The sequence below is a fragment of the Mesocricetus auratus genome, unplaced genomic scaffold (assembly GCF_017639785.1).
Source record: "Mesocricetus auratus isolate SY011 unplaced genomic scaffold, BCM_Maur_2.0 Super-Scaffold_100006, whole genome shotgun sequence".
In the NCBI taxonomy this organism is placed as follows: Eukaryota; Metazoa; Chordata; class Mammalia; order Rodentia; family Cricetidae; genus Mesocricetus; species Mesocricetus auratus.
Genome location: NW_024429190.1, coordinates 16,599,264 through 16,622,629, shown reverse-complemented (window position 1 = coordinate 16,622,629; position 23,366 = coordinate 16,599,264). Strand labels below are relative to the sequence as shown.

General features: G+C 49.7%; 3 protein-coding genes across 3 annotated transcripts; 1 reads left to right on the top strand and 2 right to left on the bottom strand.

Moving 5' to 3' along the window:
• Window positions 1–924: 924 nt before the first annotated feature.
• Ccdc96 (coiled-coil domain containing 96) lies at window positions 925–3,147 on the bottom strand. Its single transcript, XM_005068846.4, has one exon. It carries the CDS (start codon window positions 3,041–3,043, stop codon window positions 1,295–1,297), a length of 1,749 nt encoding a protein of 582 aa, XP_005068903.2. The 5' UTR covers window positions 3,044–3,147; the 3' UTR covers window positions 925–1,294.
• A 448-nt stretch (window positions 3,148–3,595) lies between these two features.
• Window positions 3,596–15,098, top strand: Tada2b (transcriptional adaptor 2B). The gene is made up of 2 exons (XM_040746985.1): window positions 3,596–3,912; window positions 11,845–15,098. Exons 1-2 carry the CDS (start codon window positions 3,643–3,645, stop codon window positions 12,835–12,837), a joined length of 1,263 nt encoding a protein of 420 aa, XP_040602919.1. The 5' UTR covers window positions 3,596–3,642; the 3' UTR covers window positions 12,838–15,098.
• Window positions 15,099–16,806: 1,708 nt separating this feature from the next.
• Window positions 16,807–23,347, bottom strand: Grpel1 (GrpE like 1, mitochondrial). Its single transcript, XM_005068848.4, has 4 exons — window positions 23,216–23,347; window positions 19,377–19,539; window positions 17,795–17,876; window positions 16,807–17,452 (listed from the first exon to the last, which is right to left on the bottom strand). Exons 1-4 carry the CDS (start codon window positions 23,275–23,277, stop codon window positions 17,106–17,108), a joined length of 654 nt encoding a protein of 217 aa, XP_005068905.1. The 5' UTR covers window positions 23,278–23,347; the 3' UTR covers window positions 16,807–17,105.
• Window positions 23,348–23,366: the final 19 nt, after the last annotated feature.

Here is a 23,366-nt window from a genome sequence, read left to right as displayed (position 1 = left end):
TGTCTTGTAATTAGTTGTAGTCCCTCCAGCACATGAGGTGTTGTGATTGAGGACCTACTGGTGACTTACTATATAATAGGATACATTTGCAGCTTAGGGCATGCTAACCTTAGTGCCCTGCATGACCCACTGCTTACCTTGTTCAAGGTTCATGAGGGAGCATTCAGTTCGTTAGCTGATGGGGAGAAATCAGCTGAATGAATCAAAACCCTGAAGGACACCATTACAATGAAAACCATTCTTGTCACTTCCAGTACCACTGCAAGTTTCACTTGGGAGCATCCCCAACTATGGAACCCTTGGTCCCTCTGCTGTTGGAGCCACAAAGATGACATTGACATTTCCAGTTGCAGCAATTTACTGCTTCATTATGGTCTTGATAGACAGGGTAGAGGGAAAACCAAAACTGTAGCAACCAAGAGGTGGAGGTAGATGGGAGAAATCAGTTTTTGAGCCATCCTTAGTAATGCATTTGAATGGTCTTAGGTAAAAAGCCATGGAAGTCACAAAAGGGATTTTAACGTTCATTGACTTCAAAGCCAATATATTTTAGTAAACAAAACTGTGTCATCTAAAGGAAGCAGGGTTATGAAGTGCCAACAGCCATATCACTGATGCAGGTTATGGCTCAGAAGGCAAGAGTGTTTGTTTGAAAGCATGAGGATCTGAATTCAAATCCCCAGCACCCACATAAAAAAGCCAGGCTTGGCCTTGCATGCCTATAACCCCAGTGTTTGGCAACAGAGATAGGCAGATCCTAAGATCATCATGCTAGCTGGGCAGTCTAACCCAAACTGCAAGCTTCTGTCTCAAAAACATCAAGGTGAAGAGCAAGAGATGCTGGTATGTTCCTCTGGTCACCACATGCCCACACACACCCACAAACAGAGATGAAGAGAACTTGGAAGCTAACTGAGACAGTGATTCAAGACTATACAGTTTAATCAGTACAAAGGTGATCAGGGATTTTTCTGTACCTTAGCTACTGGTTAAACCTTTAAACCATCCTTACATATAGACAAGGAACAGTTTTAACACTCTTCTAGACTATGGGACTGCTTGACTAGGAAGGCTGTTCATCATTAGTTGGTTTAAAACTCCCCCTCTCGATATATTTTACTTAACCTCATGTAGAACTACTAACTGATGCTCTCAGGAGGAATTTGGAAGCTGGAAATGACAAAAATAAAGTTGCATCCCAAGTCACATAGAATGACAGTGGGAGGGCAGAAGAGAGTGGGGTGTAAAGTTCCTAGAGTTTTGGAGGTTTTGTCAAATGTCCTGTCAAGGAATGTCAAGAGGGGAGGAACGTTTTGGCTTCCCTGATCTTTTGCTTCACCCCTTTGCAGGACAAAGTGAGCCCTGCGTGATGGCGCTTCAGGGATTCCAGACGCTGGTTAAGAAATTCTGTCTTATCCACCTTTTCTTCTAGGTCTCGGAGGAGTGATTCCTTACCCAGAAGCCCACATTTCTGATTCAGTTTGATGTTGTCAATTCGAAAGCTGTCTCGGGCTTGCTTTGTCTTTGTCAATAGGTCTCTTCCCAGGGCCACCTGGGCCTCGATTTCCAAAAGTTGTGCCTTTTTGCATGAGTTCTCCATGTCTATGAAAGACAGCTTTTCCTTCACGTGGGTTATAATCTGCACGTTGCTGGTCACCTTAGTGCGCAGTTTTAGAAGTTCCTCATTTCTTTCTTCGACTTTCTCGTTGAAGGTCTGGTTTTCAATTTTGAGCTGTTCAAAGTCGATGAGGAGCAGCCCCTCAGCCAAGTCCTCCTGGGCCTTCATCCTGGTTTCAAAGTGTACCAGGCTCTGCTTCAGCTGCACGTTCTCGAGACGCAACACGCTCATCTCCTTCTCCTTTTTATCCTCCAGCGCCTGGATCTGTTCCACCTCCCTCAGAGCTGCTTGGCGCCCACCGCGCATGCGGCAGCTGCCCATTACCTGCATCACCACCTGCTTCTTGAGGGCCTGGAAGCGACGCCACTCTTTCTCCACCCTGGCCTGCTTCTCCTGGCACTGATGCTTCATCTCACGCACCTCCTCGCGGTACCACTCTAGGTCGTCCGCCTCCTGTTTTTTCAGCTCCTCCAGCATGGCCAGATAACGCAAGTATGCTTGCTCTTTCTCGGGAGAATCCTTTTCCGCACTCTTGTCCGCAGGTTCAGCTGCTTCCAGGCCCTTCTTGCGTAACGTCTCGGAGATCTTCTGCTGTAGGTACACATTGTAGCGCTGGTACCGGTTCCGCTCCACCAGCAGTGTGTGGTACTGGTCCACTAGCTCACCGCGCAGCTGCTGTTCTTGCAGCTTCCGAACATCTGCAGACCACTCAAAGTCCTCGAGGTCTTCCTTCTCTTGCTCTTCCTCCTCTGCAGGGTGAAGATGCTCTTCTGTGCTTTTCTTGCGTCCTTCACCTGTCACCTCGATCTCCTCGCTACCTCGCTTCTTCTCTGACTCCTTCTCTGACTCCTTCTCCTCCTCTTTCTCTTTCTCAGTCGCTGGGGCTGGAGCAGCTGCCTCCTCGTCGATCGTGGTCAGCGGCAGTAGGGGCCGGAACCGGGACTCCTTGCTCTTCACCCTCTTCACCTTGTCCTTCTTCTCCGGCCGGTCGGGTTCCTTGTCTTCGTCTTCATCGTCGTCTTCGTCCTCGTCCTCGTCCTCGTCCTCCTCCAGCTCCTGGAACTCCCGCTCGGTCTCGGGATGCGGCTCTGGCAGACTCTCAGGCTCCCGGGACTCGAGCTCGCTCGCGGCCTCTGCTGTCTCGCCCTCAGTCTTAGCGGCCTCCAGACTTTCCTGGACCTCGACATGCGCGTAATCACTCCCCTCCGAAGCCTCTGCTTTGGGGTCGTCCTCCACCGGTTGGGTCTCCGCCTCAGGCTCTGGCGGCTCTGACTCCGACTCCTGCTCCGGCTCTGCCTCCGCAGGCTCGGCCTGGGTCTGAGGTTCGGAGACGACCTTGCTCTCGGACGACTGCCTGGTCAGGGCTTCTTCAGCTCCTTCTTCTTCGCCCTCGGTATCCTCGGTTTCCTCGTAGTGGCTGTCCATGCTCGACCCGCAGTCTCAGGTCTGAGGACCGCTGCAGCCTGCTGTTAGGTTTCCCGGGGCAACCAGGGCGCGCGCGGTGGGTCCCGCGATTGGTCGCCCGCATTCCTTTCCTCGCCGCCTCCCAGAAATATTAAGCCAATGAAGGGCAACGAACAGGTGGATGTAGGCGCTGATTGGACGCTGGCTCTTGAGAGGTGTGGCGCACACGATCGACTTCCGGTCTCCGCCTTGCCGGCTGTCAGGCTTGGGGCGGGGCCTTGCGGCTGCGCGAGCCCATGAGGCCGAGGGAGGCAGCGGCGCGCAGGCGCAGAGCGCAGGCTTGGCCGTCCGCAAGAGGGCGCGCGCGGGGCGCCTGCGCGATGCGGCGGGGAGACGGCGGCGGCGGCGGCGGCGGCGGCCGGGCCGGGCCGGAGGGCGCCTGCGTGCTGAGGCGGGACGCAGCCCGCCTGGCGGGCTCCGGCGGCGCCTGGGCGGGGGCGGCCGTGGCAGCGGCCGGCAGCAGCGCGGGCGCGGCGGGCGCGGTGGGCCCGGCAGGCGGCGGGTCGCTGACGACCGGGGGCGCGGCGGCTGCGGGCCGGGCGGCGGGCGAGCGGGGGAAGATGGCGGAGCTGGGCAAGAAGTACTGCGTGTACTGCCTGGCCGAGGTGAGCCCGCTGCGCTTCCGCTGCACAGAGTGCCAGGACATCGAGCTGTGCCCCGAGTGCTTCTCGGCTGGCGCGGAGATCGGCCACCACCGCCGCTACCACGGTTACCAACTGGTGGACGGTGGACGATTCACTCTCTGGGGGCCTGAGGCGGAGGGCGGCTGGACCAGCCGTGAGGAGCAGCTGCTGTTGGACGCCATCGAGCAGTTCGGCTTCGGCAACTGGGTGAGCGGCGGGCCCTGACTAGGAGGAGGGCATGGCTGACTGGCTTGGTGCACACTGCGGAGGGCCGCAGGTGGCCGGGCGGGATCGTCCAGAGAATGCTGGGCGCCACACAGCTGGCAGAGCAGAGCCTTGACCCGTGGCCCCGACAGTGAGCTGTCTGCCCTTCACACTCGTCCTCAGAATGTGTGCATTGAACGCGGGCGGTGGGCAGGCCCTGTGTCTTGCCAAGCTTCTCCTCGAGCCAGATGGCAGCAAGCGAGACCCTACTGTCCCTTCTGAGTTCCCTGGTAGGGTTGGGTTCTCCTGGGCACAGTGATGAGGAAGGCTAGAAGCCTGGGCTACCCATCCCGCATGCACTTAGTCTGCTTCTTGTGCTTTCTGTGGGTGTCAACATGTGCCCTGTGCTAGGGTTCTCCGTGGGTATCAGTGCCTTGTTTAGTTCTTGTTCTCCACAGCACCCAGAACATAGTGTGATAGGTGGTCAGTAAAGAATGAACAAAGGCGTCTCCGTGAGGAGGCATGTCGCAAGGGGTCTGCTTTCTAGCTGTCAGGTTTCGGTAGAGGTGGTTTGCTGGTGGCAAGAGTGTTGGTGTGCCAGCCAGATAGTGTGCTGGGCTCCTGGTTGTTCTCTAGGGATCTCTAAGGAGCTCTCTTATTATTCCTCACCTATATTAGGGAAGAGCTGCATTGTCACCGTTACTACCAGGCACATGTAGTGTCTTAAGCTTTCAGAGAAAAGGGAGCTAAGTATGGCCTGTCCTGTCCAGACTCTTTCCCAGTGTGGCTGGGTCCTGCTTCTCTAATCTTCCCTACTCTAGCCAGACTGCCTTACTATTCCAGGTCATCATACAGTGATTGACCCTTTGGACCCACCTTTCCCCACCTAGGAAAGAGTCTACTCTACAGATTCTTTCCTGATGGCCAACACCTTGACTCCTGCTCTCCAAGAACATCTGGTTGCTTTGTCTATAAGTGGTGTTTTTTGGTGTATATTGAGCATTTGCTTTGTACAGATCAGGCAGCATGAAGCACCCTGAAGAAGAGCCTCAGAGCTGAAGATGTTGCATTTGTTTCCTCTGTTCCTAGAGCTTGTCTGTTACCTGATGACATCCATCCCTTTCTATCTCATTGCCCATGGTGATCCAGTCTCACTTCATCCTCAGCTACAGAGTCAACTTAAAACCTTCATCTACTCCCAGTTGGTCAGTTGTCATCTATTTTTTAAAAATGTGCAGAATGTAACTGCTAATTCTGGTCTGAACCATGCTGGCATTTACCTCTTACTGTTTTAGCTTCTCATGGTTTACCTGCTTTCTCCTTGTGTTCTATAGCCCTTCTTACACACCAGCACAGGGCTTTTAAAACATAAGCTGCATCTCTTTGGCCCTCAGCAACTTCCAGTTCTACTTAGATTACACTGTAATGCCTACAAGGCCTGACAACATCTCTGGTTCCCTGTGATCTCATGCTTACTCCCTTGATCAGTTTCCTTTCTTCTGCCTACAATGCCTTCACCCTAGTCAAGACTACCAACCGATCTTTGTCCTTATGTGTCATTGCTTCAGAGAGACACTTCTTCCTCATATCATTCCTCCAGGACTATCTCTAGAGTAGTCACTGAAAAGAGTGAGAGTGTTAGTTCTGGGGAGCCCAGCGCTGCTCTTGTTTTATCTCCTGAAACTTGGGCCATACTTAGGGAACCATGTGGAAGAGGAGGCAGAAAGAGTGTAAGAGTCAGAAGGGAAAGGACACAAGGAGAACAAGGCCTTCGGAATCGAGTGAGCACAGCAAGCACAGGGCCAACGTGAGTCTCTGCGTTTATATTACAGCTTTCAGTTTAGTATGTTTATGGGACTCATGAGTGTGTGAGTGAGTGGGTTGCTGATTCTTGTCACTTCTCTTGGGGCTCTTCTTCATTGGTTTGACTTGTCCAACTTCAATGTGATAGTTTTATTCTATCATATCATATTTTATTTTGTTAAAGAAAAGAAAGGGCTTGGGCTGTAGTGTTTGTGCTGCATTGGTGCAACACAGTCAGAATCACATAGCAGCCAGGAACAAAAGCATATAAAATGTGGATGAATAAACAGGCTGGATGGGAAGGCCTCTTCTGAAGCAGCACTTTCAGGCTTTAAGGCCAGAGGAACTTGAATTAAGATGCAGGTTCTCATGAGGTCCAGGCTCAGCTTTGGAAGAAGTAAAACCCAAGAGGAAGCATCTTGGGGCTTGGCTGCCTGTGTGTAGATAATGGATTGCTACTTGCTGAAGCAGTAGGAGTCTCAGGGGCTAGTCTGAGAGATGCACACAGTGACCCTGCTACCTGTGACCCCACTACCTGTGCTCTCTTAGACTGGTTGCTTTGTTCCTTCAGAGGCACCACAGCTTAGATATATGGTTCTGTTCTGAGCTTGCGTGCTATTACACAGAGTATGTCCCAGTTTGGACCTGTGTAGAGCCTGTGCTAGCTCTATGCTGTATCCTTGATGTACGCAAGTCATGTGACTTGCACAAGCTACACTGTGAGGGTGAATTTATGTTCTTAGTTTGCAGTTGAAAGACTGCAACCGTGAGAATCTAAGATGCTTGCCAAAAATTCTATAGCTTTGGCCATGATGGCTGGTGTGATTATAATCTGGGCCTCCACTACAACACTAAAAGCCTTAAGTAATGTAGTTAGAGACCAAGCTTACTGGTACAGTTGGTGGTGTGGTATTATCAGAAAGCTTTACACAAGCTCTAGTTGGGATCTGTACCACAGAGAAAGAAGTCCCAGAAAGGATGATACCATAGTAGGGAGGTTGACTGAGGAAAGAGGTGGGCGTCAGCAACACACACGGGTCAGGCCTGCCAGGGTGCTCAGAGCCTCCAGACAGCTGCTGCACTTGGTGGGCTCTGCTGGTTGAATGATGCAGGACCTCTGGAACGTGTGAACACAAACATGTGGGCATGCAGAAGTTCAGAATGACTAGAGCCTTTGGTAGATGAGCCATCAATTTTGTCACCCAGCTCTGAAGACATTAAACTGTCATAGAGGAGGCAGTTTGAGATGACTAGCCCTCCACAGGGTTATCCAGCAGAGGGAAGTAGGGTTCAGGCCAGCCTACACGGTTTTGAATGTAGTAAGAGGAACCAGTGGAGAGGGTTCTTGTGCCTAGGGGCAGGTGGAGTAGCCTGGGTAGTACATCTTCTGTCTTTAGATGACAATTGACATCCACAGGTGAACCATGCCCTGTGTGCAGATTGCCATAGCGTGCATTCATTCCTCTGTCCACTGGCATGTGTTTAACAATCTGGTATGTGCTAGCCCCTGTGGAGATGTTGCTGGGACAGCTGGGACAGCTGGGACCTTGCAGTGTGGGTGAGTAGAACTCCATGTCCAGTGGTGAGAAGGACAAGAAAAGTCTGCGTGGGTGGGAAAGTAGCATGGAGGAAGGAGGTATTTTGTGTTCTTCGAGTTGGTTATATTTGTGAGCTAGGCAGAAGCTGGCTTGTCCCAGGTGAAAGACAGAAGAGGAGGATTCTTCCTGTGGGGTGGTCAATGAATGCATATTAGCTTGCATATAGTCATGATTGGAAAAAACCTTAAGCCCCAGCCAGTGTGTGATTGGGGTGTTAAAATTCCCACTCCTTTGTGCCAGGTGACAGACAGGGCTGTCATGGAGTATTAAGGCTGATGCTCATTCCCTGGTTCAAGACATCAAGACAGGCATGTTGAATTGGTCTCTCATTCTTATGATTGTTTCAAACTCTGTGGCAGATGTCTCCCACTTACTGATGAAAAGCAAGTGTTCTGAAGGATGAGCCCAGCTAGAATCTGGGCCCAGGTCTTTGTGGTTCATGTCTCATTGGGTCACTGACAACATAGCACAGGCCTCCTGGTGCCAAGTACCAGCCCAGACACTGACTTGTCATCTGTCGAATCTCAGGGACTCCCAGGCTATAAAACCATCACCTTTTCACTAGGTGTCTTAGGGTTTTTATTGCTGTGAAGAGACACCATGACCATGTCAACTCTTATAAAGGAAAAACATTTAATTGGAGTGGCTTATGTTTTCAGAGGGTTAGTCCAGTATCATCATGGTGGGAATGTTGATGTGCAGGCAGACATGGTGCTGGCTACATCTTGATCAGAAGGCAACAGGAAGTGGACTGAACCACTGGGAGTGACTTGAACATATATGACACTTCAAAACCAACCTCCACAGTGATACATTCCCTCCAACAAGGCCATACCTACTCCAACAAAATCACACCTCCTACTAGTGCCACTCCCTTTGGGGGCCATTTTCTTTTAAACCACCCCAGGGCAGAAGGCTGTCGGGGTTAGTAGAAGGAGTGTGTCACCAGCCTGTATCTGACAGAAGGGTTGGTAGAGAAGATAAGGATGGGCTAGAGGAGGAGAGAGCCTAGGCAGGATCATGTAGAACACTGGCTCCCAATTGTTAGCTGAACCAGAACAACCTGAGGAGTGCACTAAACACAGAAGAGGTGAGGAGCAATGCCCAGGAAAATGAGATCTCAGGGCTGTCAAATATCCCAGGAGAGTAGTGTGAGTTGGCCATCTCAAGGACCAGTTGTGCCCTGTGAGGCAGAAAGAAAAGTCATTCTAGATGTCCCTTTGTATAACTGCTGAGCTAGCCTGCAAGCCAAGGAGCTTGTGGTGGCTCAGCCTGCCTTTTCCTGGCCACACTATCCTGCTGCCACTCTCTAGATTCTGGGAGGGTCTGAACTGAGGGTGTACAGAGCCCTGACAAAGTAGCAGGTTCAGCATTGACTTAGCTGTGAGAGCTCATGGTGGGCTTGAGAGGTTGACAGTAGCTTTGTTCAGCACTGGCCATCTGGGGGTGAGGAGATGAGGTAGAAATGCCTAGAAGTCATTTACATGATACTGTGATCAGTGCTTTGTCCCTGCCCTTCCCCTGGGTGACTTCAGAATGCTCTCAGGTGGATTATGTTTCCTGTTTCCTCCTGGCCCCTGAGGTACTGCCTGCTTCCTGGTGGCCCCTTACTGCACCTCTCCAGGAAAGTGGGCTGCCTTTGGCTTCTGCCCCTTTAGAAGCTCCTTCATCTGCAGGGGGGAGGGACAGAGCTCCCTCTAGACACAGGGAACACGCTCCTATCCCAAAATCCAGCCCCTGGTCATGGCCAACCTCAGCCTGCTTTGTTCCTCACAATCCAGTTGCTGGCAAAATAGACAACAATGGAGTTAACTATCAGCTGGGTTGTGGCAGGGTTGTCTGCTGAAGAGGAAGGACAGGAAGGAAATTGTGAGGCCCGCCTGACTCAAGGTTGTCTGCCCCAGGCAAGGTGCTGGAAGCATCAGAAGCCTTGTGCATAGCACCCTGCTGCCAGTCAGAGTCAGGACCTGCTGTCCTGTGGAGCTTCTTTGAGAGCTGGTTGAACCAGGAAGAAGCAGTGGCCTGCAGTCCAGCCCTGCCCTGTGTGCTGACAGTGCCAGGAACTGTGTGAGGCAAAGACTCCTCAGCACATACTGCACTGACAGTCACGAGAGGCCTGGGGTGACTAGCACTTGGTGACATGCAGTGCTCCTAGCCAGACTACTAAATTTGAGCTGCACAATGTCGACTGGCCTTGTGCCCTAGGGTAGCTTGCCCAAAGGTTTAGTGACCTTGAATTGTGGGTAGTGAGCGCACTGCTCTCCTGGGTGCAGCTGTTAGGTCTCAGTGAGATGGTGTATGTAGGTGCTCTTGCCTGTTACTTTTAATTGGACTCCAACAAAATCCCCAAGACAGACTGGGAAGCAGCAAGAGTGAAGAGAACAGGAGGTGGAGCAGAAAGTCTTGCGCGCGCACATGTATAAACACACACACACACACACACACACACACACACACACACACAGATTCCAGTGAACCTGATAGTTTCCAGTAGCAGGACTGATGATGCAGATCACAAACTGCCTGGGTACTGTGCTTGTGCCTACCAATGCGTCTGACCCTCCCTCTTACCTCTCTGTGAATAGGATCTCAGCTGAGGATCTCAGATCCTTGGGCATAGTGGTCAGCTAATAGAGCTGAATTGGTTCCGTAAGAAAGAGACCAAAGAAAGTGGGGAGTGATTAAGGAATAGACCTGATGTCATCTTCTGACCTCTGCAGTACATGCACATGTATGTGCAAATTAAGTGAGAGAGAGGCCTTAGAGGTCACCCCTAGAACTTTTCACCAAGGCCTGGAGGAGCATCTCCAAGGAAACCAGACCCTGTCTGATCTGAGTATGGTTGTTTCTTTTTAGACAGGATCAGAGGCTCTGCAAATACCAGCAGCAGCCAGGGATAGCCATGCTTTGGTGTTTTAGAATGCTTCCTGAGAGAAACAATTAAGGGTGAGGCTAATGACATTTAAAGTTGGAGTCCTATAATTGACCCCTAGAAGACCAGAGTATATCCCTTGCTGTAATCTTTACTTTTTTCCTTAGGAGTCTTAGGTGAACCTGCACCTGTGTCTCTGAACTACTTTTTTCATTCTGCTTTGTTAAGGTTAACTTTCAATGTCAGGCCAGTGGGAAGGGTCCCAGCTCCATGCTCCAGGTGTATGCCACAGAGAAGGCCCAGATGGAGGGCTGCTCAGCTGAGTTGGGCTTTTTTTTTTTTTTTACCTTCCACAGCACCTAGCTCCAACTGGCTGTCAGGGGCACAGAGACTGGATTAGGCATGACCATTTGGGGCCCAAAGCAACTTGCCCCTCACTGAGCTATGTATAACCTGAAACTCAAAGAGGTGCTGCTGGTTCTGGGACTAGTGTTGAGAATAGCAGCCGGGAAATGAGTGTGCATTTTGAGCAATTACTTTCTGAAGTGGCTTTAGTGGTTGACTTTAAGGAAGAGGCCTCTTGGCAAAAGGAAAAGATTGAGGGAGCCATTTAGTTTCCTCTCGTGCAGGAGTGGAGAATGTTTGCAGCGGTGGTGGCACTATAGTCAGTCTCTGTATGCCCGTCATCCACAGCCACCTAAGAGAGGAACAAGCTTAGGTGTCAGAACCTAAGGCTGGGACAATGCTGAAATAGTCCTGACCCTTTTTCTTCTAGAGCTGCAGCAAGGAACAGTCCCCTGCCAGATGATGGGGACATACACCTTTAATCCCAAGATTGGGGAGGCAGATACAGGCAGATCTCTGTGAGTTTGAGGCCAGCATCATCCTCAGAGCGAGTTTCAGAATAGGCTCCAAAACTAGAGAGAAACCCTGTCTCCAAAAACAAACCAAAAAAAAAAAAAAAAAGAAAGGAAGAAAAGAAACAGTCCTCTTTTGTCATGCTGCATGGACTTGCTTTGCCCTGTGGACAAGTTGGCAAGTCTGTTGTCTAGTCTGAGTGAAAAGTGTGTCAGGGTTTGCAGTGGCTAAAACAGACAAGAGCACATGGCTGAGTTTCTCTTTAAGAAGTCAGGGAATGAAGAATGATTTTCAGGCTGGGTGGTGGCACACGCCTTTAATCCCAACACTCAGGAGGCAGAGGCAGGTGGATCTCTGAGTTCAGGGCTAGCCTGGTCTACAGAATGAATTCCAGGACAGGACAGCCAGGACTGTGATAGAGAAAAACCTTATCTTAGGTTTCTTTCTTTCCTTCTTTTTTTTTCTAAAGAATGACTTTTAGGAGTTCTCATCCCAGCTTTGTCACCAGCTCTCACATAGCCTTGAACAAGTCTGTGGCCCTGGACCTTCCCTCTTGAGTACATCTGTGTAGGCTTTGTCAGTGCTAGGTGGGATGTATATCTGAACGCATTTGGGGAAATAATGGATGTGTGCGCGCATGAGAGAGATGGAGAGAGACAGAGAGAGGGGGTTGGGGGAGAGGGAGAGGGAGGGAGGGAGAGAGACAGAGAGAGAACGAGAACATTGATTATAGGAAGTAGCCCAAGTAAAACTACTATGAGAAATGAAGGAAGGACTTTGGTTGTCTGGCTTTTGTCATTTTAGGAAGATATGGCTGCACATGTTGGTGCTTCGAGGACTCCCCAGGAAGTGATGGAGCACTACGTCAGCATGTACATCCATGGGAACTTGGGCAAAGCCTGCATCCCTGACACCATCCCCAACCGGGTGACAGATCACACCTGCCCTAGTGGGGGCCCTCTCTCGCCTAGCCTCACCACCCCTTTGCCCCCACTGGACATCTCGGTGGCTGAGCAGCAGCAGCTGGGCTACATGCCACTCCGTGATGACTATGAGATCGAGTATGACCAGGATGCTGAGACGCTCATCAGTGGGCTTTCTGTGAACTATGATGATGATGATGTGGAGATCGAGCTCAAGCGTGCCCATGTAGACATGTATGTGCGAAAGCTGAAGGAGAGGCAGCGCAGAAAGAACATTGCCCGTGACTACAACCTGGTACCAGCCTTCCTGGGCAAGGATAAGAAGGAGAAGGAGAAGACACTAAAGCGAAAGATAACCAAGGAGGAGAAGGAGCTGCGGCTGAAGCTGCGGCCACTCTACCAGTTCATGTCCTGCAAAGAGTTTGACGATTTATTTGAAAACATGCACAAGGAGAAGATGCTTCGTGCCAAGATCAGAGAGCTGCAGCGGTACCGGCGCAACGGCATTACAAAGATGGAAGAGTCGGCCGAGTACGAGGCTGCCAGACACAAACGGGAGAGGAGGAAGGAGAACAAAAACCTGGCCAGCTCCAAAAGGGGTAAGGAAGATGGCAAAGATGGCGAGTTTGCAGCCATTGAGAACCTTCCTGGGTTTGAGCTGCTGTCAGATCGGGAGAAGGTTCTCTGTAGCTCTTTGAACTTGAGTCCCGCACGCTATGTGACTGTGAAGACTATTATAATTAAAGATCACCTCCAGAAGCGACAAGGGATCCCCTCTAAAAGTCGCCTTCCCAGCTATCTGGACAAGGTCCTAAAGAAAAGGATTTTAAATTTCCTCACAGAAAGTGGGTGGATATCCAGGGACGCTTCCTGAGGCCAGAGGATGCTAAAGCAGCTTGTGAGCCAAATGACCTGGGGTCCCCTCCCAACATTGTTGCTCTTTTAAACAAATTGAATTCTGTTTTTCAAAGCTTAAATTTTTTTCATGACCCTCTGGAAGAAGCAATAGTAGCAATCTTAAACTGACTTGTGGGGGAGACATATCTTTCTAACTTAGTGCTAAGGTAATCCTTTCAGAAGAGGGCTTGCCTTGTGTCCCTCTGAAGACTGCCCCCACCTCGAACTAGTCCCCTTTATTTCATGAGCCTTTCCCCCATTGGGTTCAGAAGCTGTTATGCTGTGGGAGCCAAGAGCTATGTGTTCCTGCCATCAGCTTTTACCTGGTGACACAAGCTTTACTCAGGTGGGCTGTTGTTGGCACCCCTTTGCTGAGCCCACTGCTGCCCCCAGCCAGTACCCCAAGCACAGCCCCGGCACACCGCACTTTACCAGGAGGCAGGCTGTGCACAGAACCCTCTGCTGTGGAGGCCAGAGATCACCACCAGGCCCTCTTCCCCCACTGAGCCACTTAAGATGAGCCCCTCATTTGCACACAGTGACCACATGAGCTTCCACTTACCTGACAGTAGCCTCTCTTGGCACATTCTTATCCCTGTGGTTGGGAAAGCAGTTAATGGGAAGGCCACAGGGTCAGGAGGGGGCTTCCCTTCACTGCTGTGAACCCCTATAGTACACCTGACTTGGGAGACCCTTTTGAGTTCAAGGCTGAGTGCAGTGCTGAGTTGGGGCAGTAGCTGCTCAGGACTTCACCACCATTGCAGATTCCCTTTCACTAAATATAGGACATACTAGATATCCCGGCTCAGTGAGCTGATCAGGGTATGGCCAGGTCCCTCCGACCGGGTAGAGCCACAGGACCAGCTGGCAGGGGCCCTGGGGAGTGCAGAGCATCCTGCCTGTGCCTTGGAGCCTGTGCGCTGCTTTTGTTTGTGGTCTTGAAACAAACTCAGAAATGGCTCCTTCCCAGATTGACTGAAAAGCTTGTCTCTGGGGGCCTCCTTCAAGGATTCATATGGTACCTTCCTTCTAAACTTGAGGAAGGCATTTGTCTTCCGGCTGCTCAGGGTTCTCACGCCCAGACCCTGCTTTAGAGTCCTGGAGTGACCACAGCCCCTGCCCCCTGTCCCTGCGGTACAAGAGCCTGTTTACCTCATAGAGTGTGTGGGCTCAGAAGTGAAAGTGAAGTTATTTTGAAGAAAAACAACTCATTTCCAAGGACGACTTGATGACGTGCCTTTTCATTTTACATCCACTGTCCCCTAGGGTAAGTTTTTCAGCATTAAATAAAACATTTCAAATATACTATATACGGCTTTAGTTGTAAAGTGCATTGTAGGCTAACAGGGAAGTGCCCTGTGAGCCAGGCCCAGATTTCTCTTGACACCAGAAGATGCTGAGCAGTGGTGTCAAAGGACCAACTCCACACTGCCCCCTACAGGTGAATAGTGGACAGTAACTGGTGTCACTGAACACCAATGGGGGAGTGCTCAGTGCCTAGTTGTTAAGCCAGTGGTTCTCAAAGTGGGGTTCTCAGGCACTTGTCAGAAATACAGAATTCTACCCCATCTAACTCTGTTGAGGCAGAGATTTGGGGACTTCATTAACAGGGACGACCAGGGTGTTTTTTCAAACCCTCCAGGTGGCTGGGATACAAACTCAAGTTTGAGAACCACTGGTTTTGTTCTGGTGTCCCAGCTTGGTGAGGTTTGAAGCTTCAGTGTCTTCTACAAAATGACAGCTAGACCTACATTAGCTTGAGAAGCAGAGGATCCTGTCAACATGTGGCCAAGAGCTGTCGGACAAAAAGCTGTGCTTAAGCAGGCGTATAGTGTGTACATCTTTCGATGATATGAATTTATTTGGGCGTGACTGTTTTAAAACACCATAATGAATGTATAATTAATTTATGTTCAAGTATTAATATTGTTACAAGGGAAAAGTAATATTAGGATTGTTTGCTCTCCTGTCTGCCCCAGCTGTTTCTGTCACATTACTCTTTGGTTAGCTCAGACCTTGACATGTTTGTATTTAATTCTCATGATAAATTAACTACCACAACCCCATGGAACCAAGTCTTTTCAAAACTAAACAAACTGTCTTTGAGTCAGGAAAGTTAGATAATTCTTCAACTGTTTGAGATAATGCTGTCTAGGAGGCCAACATTCCAAGAATGTATTAAAGAATCGAAACCCTACCATTTTTATTATTCTTTTTCATTAAACTGTTGAGAACAAAGTCTTGTCTGTTTGCTTCTTGGTCCTCCAACCTCACAGCACTTTGCTGTCAAGCCAGTTTCTTAAGAAGCCCAAGGTAGAAAGGTGCTGTCAACAAAGCAGAAGTCCCCCTGGGCCATACAGCTACACATCCAGTAAGCCTGATCCCGAGAGTACCAGCTAGGCCAAAGATGATTTCCAGGGAGCAGGGCCCATTTCCAGCTGCCTCTAAAGTTCTGGTTAACCACACTCTACAACTTAACCAACTACTACCATTCAGCTTCCAGTCACTAGACTTGAATTTCCAGGGGAAATGTGTGCGAATCTGTTTATCTCCTATTAGTACTGACTGATGAACTTGCCAACATTGTCACATTTAGGCTAGTCATTCCTGACTGGTTCCAGGACCCACCTCCCTTCCAGGAAACCAAAAAATAGCTTATATAAGACAGCAGACCCTACCTACACACTCTCCAGGATGCCATGCACAGACAGTGCACTTGGAGACCGGAAATCTGTCCATGTTTGAATTCAACAGTTCTTAACCTTGATTACTGTGTCTGAGTGCAGTCAGGGGTCAAAGGACAACTTTGAGTATCTTCTCTCTTCGTGGGGGTTCTGGAGATTGAATTAACGTTGTCAGGCTTCACAGCAGGTGCTTTTACTGGCTGAGTCATCTTGCTGGCCTTTGACAGTTTTTCTTGAGTCTAACATGGAACTTGTGAACAAGGCTGATCTAGATCTTGTGGGTTGAGCTTTGTACTGCCCAGCAGCTACCAGATGGTGTGTGCATAGCTATGCAGCATAAAAGCACATTGCCTCTGCTGTGTCACGCTGCCTTTATTCTGGCTTTTGTCTAAATAGTTCAAGGCAGCTAAAAGGAGAATGTATGAAGACTGAACCTTGAATTTTGGGATTACTTCTATCTTTCAAATTTTAATAGCAAAAAACTATCCCCTCAGCTCTATGCATTTACTATACTGCCTGGCTTCTGCCCAAGAGTGTAATCAATCCCTTACTCTGGCACCGGTTTCTTTACATCAGCAATTCTTATCTTTTTCTGAGCTCTCTATAGAAATGGGAAAGAGGACTTGTGGCTAGTGGGAGCCTGAAGTCAGCTTCTGCCATGTGGCTTTGGCTCCTTGGTTTTCTCCTATGATCTGTATTGTAACTACATGTAAGGTCAAGGTGTACAACCCAGGCACAGGCAACTTCTCTGCTGCATTCCTGCAGCTCCAAGCTTGAGCTGTGAGATGAGTGAACCAGGCTCTCTCCCTAGGAGCTCACCAGATCTCCACTAGATGACAAAATCCAATACCAGAAAATTAGGAAGACAAAAGAAGACTTTTAAAGAAAATCCTCTTAAACAACCTGAAAAGTAGAAATGCCTGAAGCATGCTAGCCACGCAGCTTCTCCATTCAAAATGGTCTGTGTTGACAGTGTGTAATGTCCTTAGCAACTACTTGGCTACTGACTTAAGATACTGAGAAGACTGGAAACAGGTAAAAACTAAGTATGTTCAAGTTCAGGTGGTCCCTTCCCAGTTCAAAGGCTGCCTGCCATTCACAGCAGCTAAATCTCACCTATGAAGGACTCATGCTCTTGAAGGTCTTAGCTTTGCTGGCAAGAACAGTGTTCCCACTCTGGCCCTTCCCTTTGAAAGAGCCCCACCATGCTGAGTGAGTGACACCAGTGCCTTGGCACCCAGAGGTAGACTGTGCAGCGCAGATGTAGCCAAAGACCTTTTATTTGTGTAGTTATCAATCACCAGGTGGAACAGATACAGTGTTAGTCAACACTACTCCTGAGGCCCTGCTGGCCCTCTTCTGAAGTAGGTGGCGCTAAACTCAGTGACCAGGCTCCCAGAGTCCCTGACACAGTATGCAAGCAGCTTCACGTTCTGCTTAGCTTACTTAAGATTTCCAACAAGGCCGGGCAAAGATCAGACGTGTTCACAGATGAGAAATTACAAGCCTGCCTTCCGAGTTCTAGCAAGTGACCTACAAAGTCCAGAGCCGAGGGAGGCAGCTAAGCTTCCTTCACAACCCCTACCAGAGCTGGCCTGAGGGTGCGACCATGTAGCTTGTAGCCCACTTTGCTAACTAGTGCCACTGTGCCCGGCTCTTTTCCCTCCACAGGGGTGTGGAACAAGGCCTCGTGTTCGTAAGGGTCAAACTTGGCCCCAATGGGGTCGAGCTTGAGCAAGCCATGTTTTGTGAACACCTTCTGAATCTGGACTTCAGTCATCACGAGCCCTTCATACAGGCTCTTCAAGTGAGGGTTATTGTTGCTGATTTCCTCCTTTGGAACACTCTGGGTTGCCTTCTCCAGGATGTCTGCAACCTCCAGCAAGTCCTTGCAGAAGCCCTGGATACCTGCATGAAGAAAAGATTTTTTTCACTTAGTATCAGTTGCATGGGCTCATCCAACAGGGCTGTTCTGATGTCTGGCCAAATGATATGTCATAGAACCACAGTACTTCTGAGATAAGAGCAGGAAATATGTACTAAAATGAGGAAAGGAAGAAAGCACAGGTAGTGAGAGAAATTAGCTTAGCGTGCCCCAGGATCACAACCCAAGGTGCCCCATGCTGACCAGGCAGGCCACAGCCAGCTGAGCAACAGGAGAGTAACATGAAGACAGCAGGAGCTCTATCTACATGCGAGTCACAGCTGCAGCTCTGCTCTCCCCACTCAAGACTAAAATGTTCTGCTTACCATACAACTTGGCCTCCTCCACCAGCTTCTGGCTTCTCTGCCGTAGATTCTCAGTATCTGCCAAAGCTCGTTTGTATTTTTCCTAAAGGAAAAAGAAAAACAAGAAAAGATTTAATTATGTCACAAATGTGTGAGAATCGAAATGATTATATAGCAAACTCCAAATCAGGACATAAAAATAAAACTTGTCATGAATTGAGATTTTTGGACAGTTTAAGACAAATAGTTTACACCTGTGCTGGTGTCTCAGAGGTGGGGGGACAGGGAATAAATAATGTGAGAGACTCCTACCCAAGGGCACAGAGGAAAAGAGCTAGAAAGTCCTGCTTATGTGCTCATGCCTTTGTTATCCCTCAGGGAAGAATGCTACTTTCCTGTCCAACTTAAAGGTGTCAAAGCACATCACTGGGGGTCACCTACCTCAGTTCCCTGCCTCCCCAGAGGAAGATAACCTGGGAGGAAATCTCAAAGAGGCCATGCCCTGCCAATTAATTACTGGGACCAGAGATAGGACAGATCTCCACCGTCTCTGTGGGCACCATTTCTGACCATCTCCAGTTTAATATCCACTGGTGGACTCCAGACGTCTCTACAACACCTCTGAACTCAGTTTTCAGGCAGTCATGAAGCAAGGCTCTAAGACAACTTGTCCTGGGCTAGCCTTGGTAACTTGGGAAACTCCACTATCTTTTTTGTACTCAGTTTCCTCATCTATGAAGGGACTGTGGCTGAGGATTAACAGAGTTCAGCACAGTGCCAGCCATGTGGTACTACCAATTGCTCCCACACTTAGGGAATTTGACTGCTGCCTGCTTTTCAATGTGGAGTGATAATCTATCACTGACTCCCACACTCAGCTCCTGTACATAATTTTCCGGTTTCCCTCCTAAGTCCCAGCTTTATCACATCAAGTATCCCTTATTCGTATTGAAGACCTTGCAATATTTTTGTTTGTTTTTTGACAGGCTTCTTCTGTGTAGCAGCCCTGGCTGTCCTGGAACTTGCTTTGTAGATCAGGCTGACGTGAACTCACAGAGATCCGCCTGCCTCCTGAGTACTGGGATTAAAGGCGTTGTTTTCCCATAATAAAGAAACTTTCCAGGTCGGAAGCAGAGCCACAGAGGGTTTGGCAGTTAGTTTGCCACCTGGGCCCACAGCAGGCGGTAGACAAATGATTAAATGTCCTTGGCTATACCCTGTCACCTGTGACCTTGGAAGTTGTCATGTGGACCATGCAGGTAGCAATCCAACAGTGTGTACACTGAGGGTCTGTGGTAGCCCTCAAAGGAATTGGCATGGTTAGGAGGAAGTAAGTGTGTCACTGGAGCTGGGCTTTGAGGTTTCATCTATGCTCAAGCCGTGCCAGTTAAACAGTTCACTTCCTGTTGCCTAGGAGATGCAGGACTCTCAGCTACTTCCCTAGCACCATGTCTGCCTGCACCATCCCCTACCAGGATGATAGTGGACTGCACCTCTGAACTGTAAGCCAGTCACCCTAATTAAATGTTTTCATCTAGAAGGACTGCCATGGTCATGTGTCTCTTCACAGCAACAGAAGCGCCAACTGAAACAGGGTCCTTACCATGGTCTCCCTCAGCTGCTCTTCCAGCTTCACCTTCTCTTCCAGGACGCTCTTGTCTGCAGAGGGTGGCTCTGTCTTTGGCTCACAATGACCCAAGTCCTCTTCCAGGTTCTGGCCATTATTCTTCTGTTTCGTAGCTGTGCACAACAAGCGAGGAGAAGGCCTAAGGAAAAGCCCACATGTAAGAAGTGAAGATAGACTAAAGACACAGACATAGAAATTTGGGTCTTTGAGATGGCTCAGTGGGTAAGGGCACTGGCCACCAAGCCTGATGACCAGAGTTCTAGTCCAGAGGACCCACACGGTAGGAAGAGAGAACAAATCCTTCACAAGTTGTCCCAATCTCCACACATGTACTGTATAATGTACAAACCCTCTTCCCCAACAAAGTAAATGCTTAAAGAAAAGATTAAATTTGGATAATTGCAAACTATTTTCTAGAAAAGACGTATCTCAGACCTAACAAAGGAAATTGTAACACACAAAATACTTGCACTGTAGGGATGGGGAGGTGGCTCGGGAGGTAAAGTCCTGCAGGGCAAGCAAAAGACCTGAACCTCCAGAACCCACATAAGAAAGCTGAGCATGGAGGCACACCTGTAGCCCTGGTCCTGAGGTGGCAGAGACAAGCAGATCCCTGAAGCCCACTGGCCAGCCACCCTAGCTGAAATCATGAGCTTCAATCTAGCTCATTGGGTCACGACATGAGTTCAATCCCTAGGACCTATGTGGTGGAAACAGAGAACTAATTTCTGCAAGTTGTCCTCCGACTGCCCCACATTTGCTGTGGTAGCTGTCCCTAACAAGTAAGTAAATGAGACAGAAGAAGATACCTGATGTTGACCTTGGGCCTTCCCCATGTGCTCATATTGCACACACCACACAAACGATATGGTGCCTCTTTATGTGGCCCCACATTTGCTGTGGTAGCTGTTCCTAACAAGTAAGTAAATGAGACAGAAGAAGATACCTGATGTTGACCTTGGGCCTTCCCCATGTGCTCATATTGCACACACCACACAAACGATATGGTGCCTCTTTATGTGGCATACTCAAGTATGCCACATGAGTATGGTGTCCTAGGAGACCAGAATGGTGTATCAAATCCCCTGGAGCTAGAGTTTCAGGTGGTTGTGAATTGTCTAACGTGAGTGCTGGGAACTGAACTTAGGTCCTATGGAAAAGAAGCAAGCACTCTTAACCAGTGAGCCATCTCTCCAGCCCTGTTCCCAGCCTGACTCTTTAACAGTGCATGACATATAGGTGGCTGTGGTGGTGGTAATGCACTGATGCCTACTACCTAACAAATCACCTGACAACACAGTTCACAGAAAGCTGCCCTGTCATTAAGTGACATGTAGTGTCCCTAACTACCTCCTCATATATTCTAAGGTGTCTCCTTGAGTCAAAGCACACTTGGCATCCTACTGAAGACAGTGGCCTGAGCAGAAATCCTTTCATCAGACAGAAAAAGCAAACACCCAGAACACATTGGCCCGTGGCTTCCGTGATGACGGGATCCATGGCTGCAGAAGGCCCAGAGCAGGGAGACCCAGGAGACTTCACTGTGTAACTCAGGCTGGCTTGGAATTCACTATAACAGGTTGGCCCTAGACTCAATGGAGTTCTGCCTGCCTCTGCCTCCCAAGTGTTGGGATTAAAGATGTGGACTGCAATGCCCAACAAGCTGACTGGAGGAAAATGTACTGCTATTATATCCAATTATATGTAAGTATGTCCCTGTTTGAGTCTTTGTATGTGTATGTCTGTGTAAGTGTAGATGCCCAAGCCAAAGCCACCAGATACTTTGGAGCTGGAATTACAGGCAGCTGTGTTCTGTCCAGTGTGGATGCTAGGAGCTGAACTTGGGTCCTGTACAGGAGTGGTGAGTACTCTTAACCACTGAGACTTCTCTCTCTAGGCCCTGGTTTTCTTTTTGATGCATTTATTTATCCAGACTGAGTCTGACAGTAAGCTTGCAATCCTCTTGCCTCAGTCTTCCATGTGCTGGGATTGCAGGTCCACAGAAGGCTCTGCAGGCCAGGTGAGTTACAGAGGAGTAGGGTAGACAGGAGATGCATTTCAGGGACCAGGTATCACTTGGACAGAGGGCTGGAAATGGGATTACAAGTGCTGTGCAGGGGAAATGGAAAGAGGAGTCCAAATGAATCCTGGAAGTAAGCCAGAAGAAGCATGGAATCTCCTTGGAGCTGGAGTCACAGGTGGCTGTGGGCCACCCAGTGAAGGTGTGGGGAACTAAACCCAGGTCCTCCACAAAAGCAGCCACTACTTTTAACCACTGAGCGCCCTCTCTGGCCCCAGCAGTGACTTCTAATTTTACTCTTCCTTTCATGATTTTTAAAAGGCCAAGAATCTGGGCTGCAGAGTTGGCTCAGTAGTTGAGAACACTTGCTACTCTTTTGGAGGACCTGAATTTGATCCCCAGTACCCACATAGCAGCTAACAAACCATCTAACTATAAATTCCAAATCCAGGGTATCTGACACTTTCTCCTGACCTCTGAGGGCACCAGGCATGCACCTGGTGCATGGACATACATAAATAAGGTAAAACACCCATACACAACAAAACAAAACAGAGCCTAATTTTGAAAAGCATAATTAAGGTAAGAATATAAAAACCTATAAAATGTGAAGCCCGTTTTCAGTATGAATTATTTCCACCCCTTTGGGATGACAATTACAGCCTTTGGGCAGGTCAGCTCTACTGTACTGATCCTCTCCCCTAGAGCCGTGTCCCAGAGGGAAGAGGGCAGCCAAGCGTAGGGATACTATGGGAGCTATGACTATCAGGCATACAGCTCTCTGGCCTCCCTCCTAGAGTACCTTTCTTCAAAACCACAATTTCAGGGGCTGACATGAACCAAGCTGAGGGGACGTGGGAGGGGCTGCCTTCCTGCCAATCAACTCCAAATGCAGCAGCACAAATGAGAAGGGCTCCTGCAGGAATATTCCAGGAGGCAGCTTTGCTCCCAGCTCTTTGCATACGTAAGCCTGTTTCCATCTTGTCGTCACCTTTCAAGACATCAACCACTTGCTTGCCCTCACCAGATGAAAAGACCAGCTCCCATTCTACCTAGTTTCCACAAGATTCAGCCAAAGTAGCTTTCCACTAACCAGTAACTCGGTCCTAACAAGGAACGAAGTAAGGATGGTATTTGCCTAACTTTGGAGCTGTGACTCAAAAGCCCGAAGTCACGGATTAAGGTATAATGATGGAGGAAAATGCGCATTTGTCTAAATAAACTGCAGACACACTAGTTTTGTTGTTCCTTGGACCTCACATTTCATCCCGAAGGACAACAGTGGAGAAGGAACGTTTGGGACAGTGGAAAAAGCCCGTAAACCGGCCAGCCCGAGTTAGCCCCGGCCCCGAAGTGCACACTGCAGCTACCTACCAGTATTAGCAACCCCAGCCCCTGAGCGGGCGGGCTTCTGCCTGGCTGCCTGACCTTGGGCAAGTCTCTGGCTTCTGGAGTTATCTTTTGCAATCCCAGCACGGGTAGTGCCCCGTGCCTGTGAGCAGGCGGTGTCGCCAGAAAACCAGTGGCGGAACCTTCCACCTGGCGTTCCACTGCAGAGCCCGGATCCCCACGCCTACACCCCAGCGGCTCTGCTCCTCGGCTCTCGAGCCCAGTTCGGGCAGCGTCGAACAGCAGATCTCCGGACGCCCGCGCGGAGAAGCCAGGCACGGGGATCAGGCAGTGAGGGAGGCTCCAGGGCGCACGGGTATCGGCTGTGGGGACCCCAGACCGCTGCGAAGGCCTCAGCCAGAACTCTCGGCGGCGAGTGGGTGCGACGCGGAGGGCACTCTCTTACCTGAACGACAGCGCCAACGCCGGGAGACTGCGCCGCGCCAGCCTCACGCACTGAGCCGCCATGATTGCCCCCGCGGCTGCGTCACTGAGCCCACACTGCGCATGCACGGAAGCTCCTACGCCAGCTTCCCTACCCACTGCTGCTTTTTAGC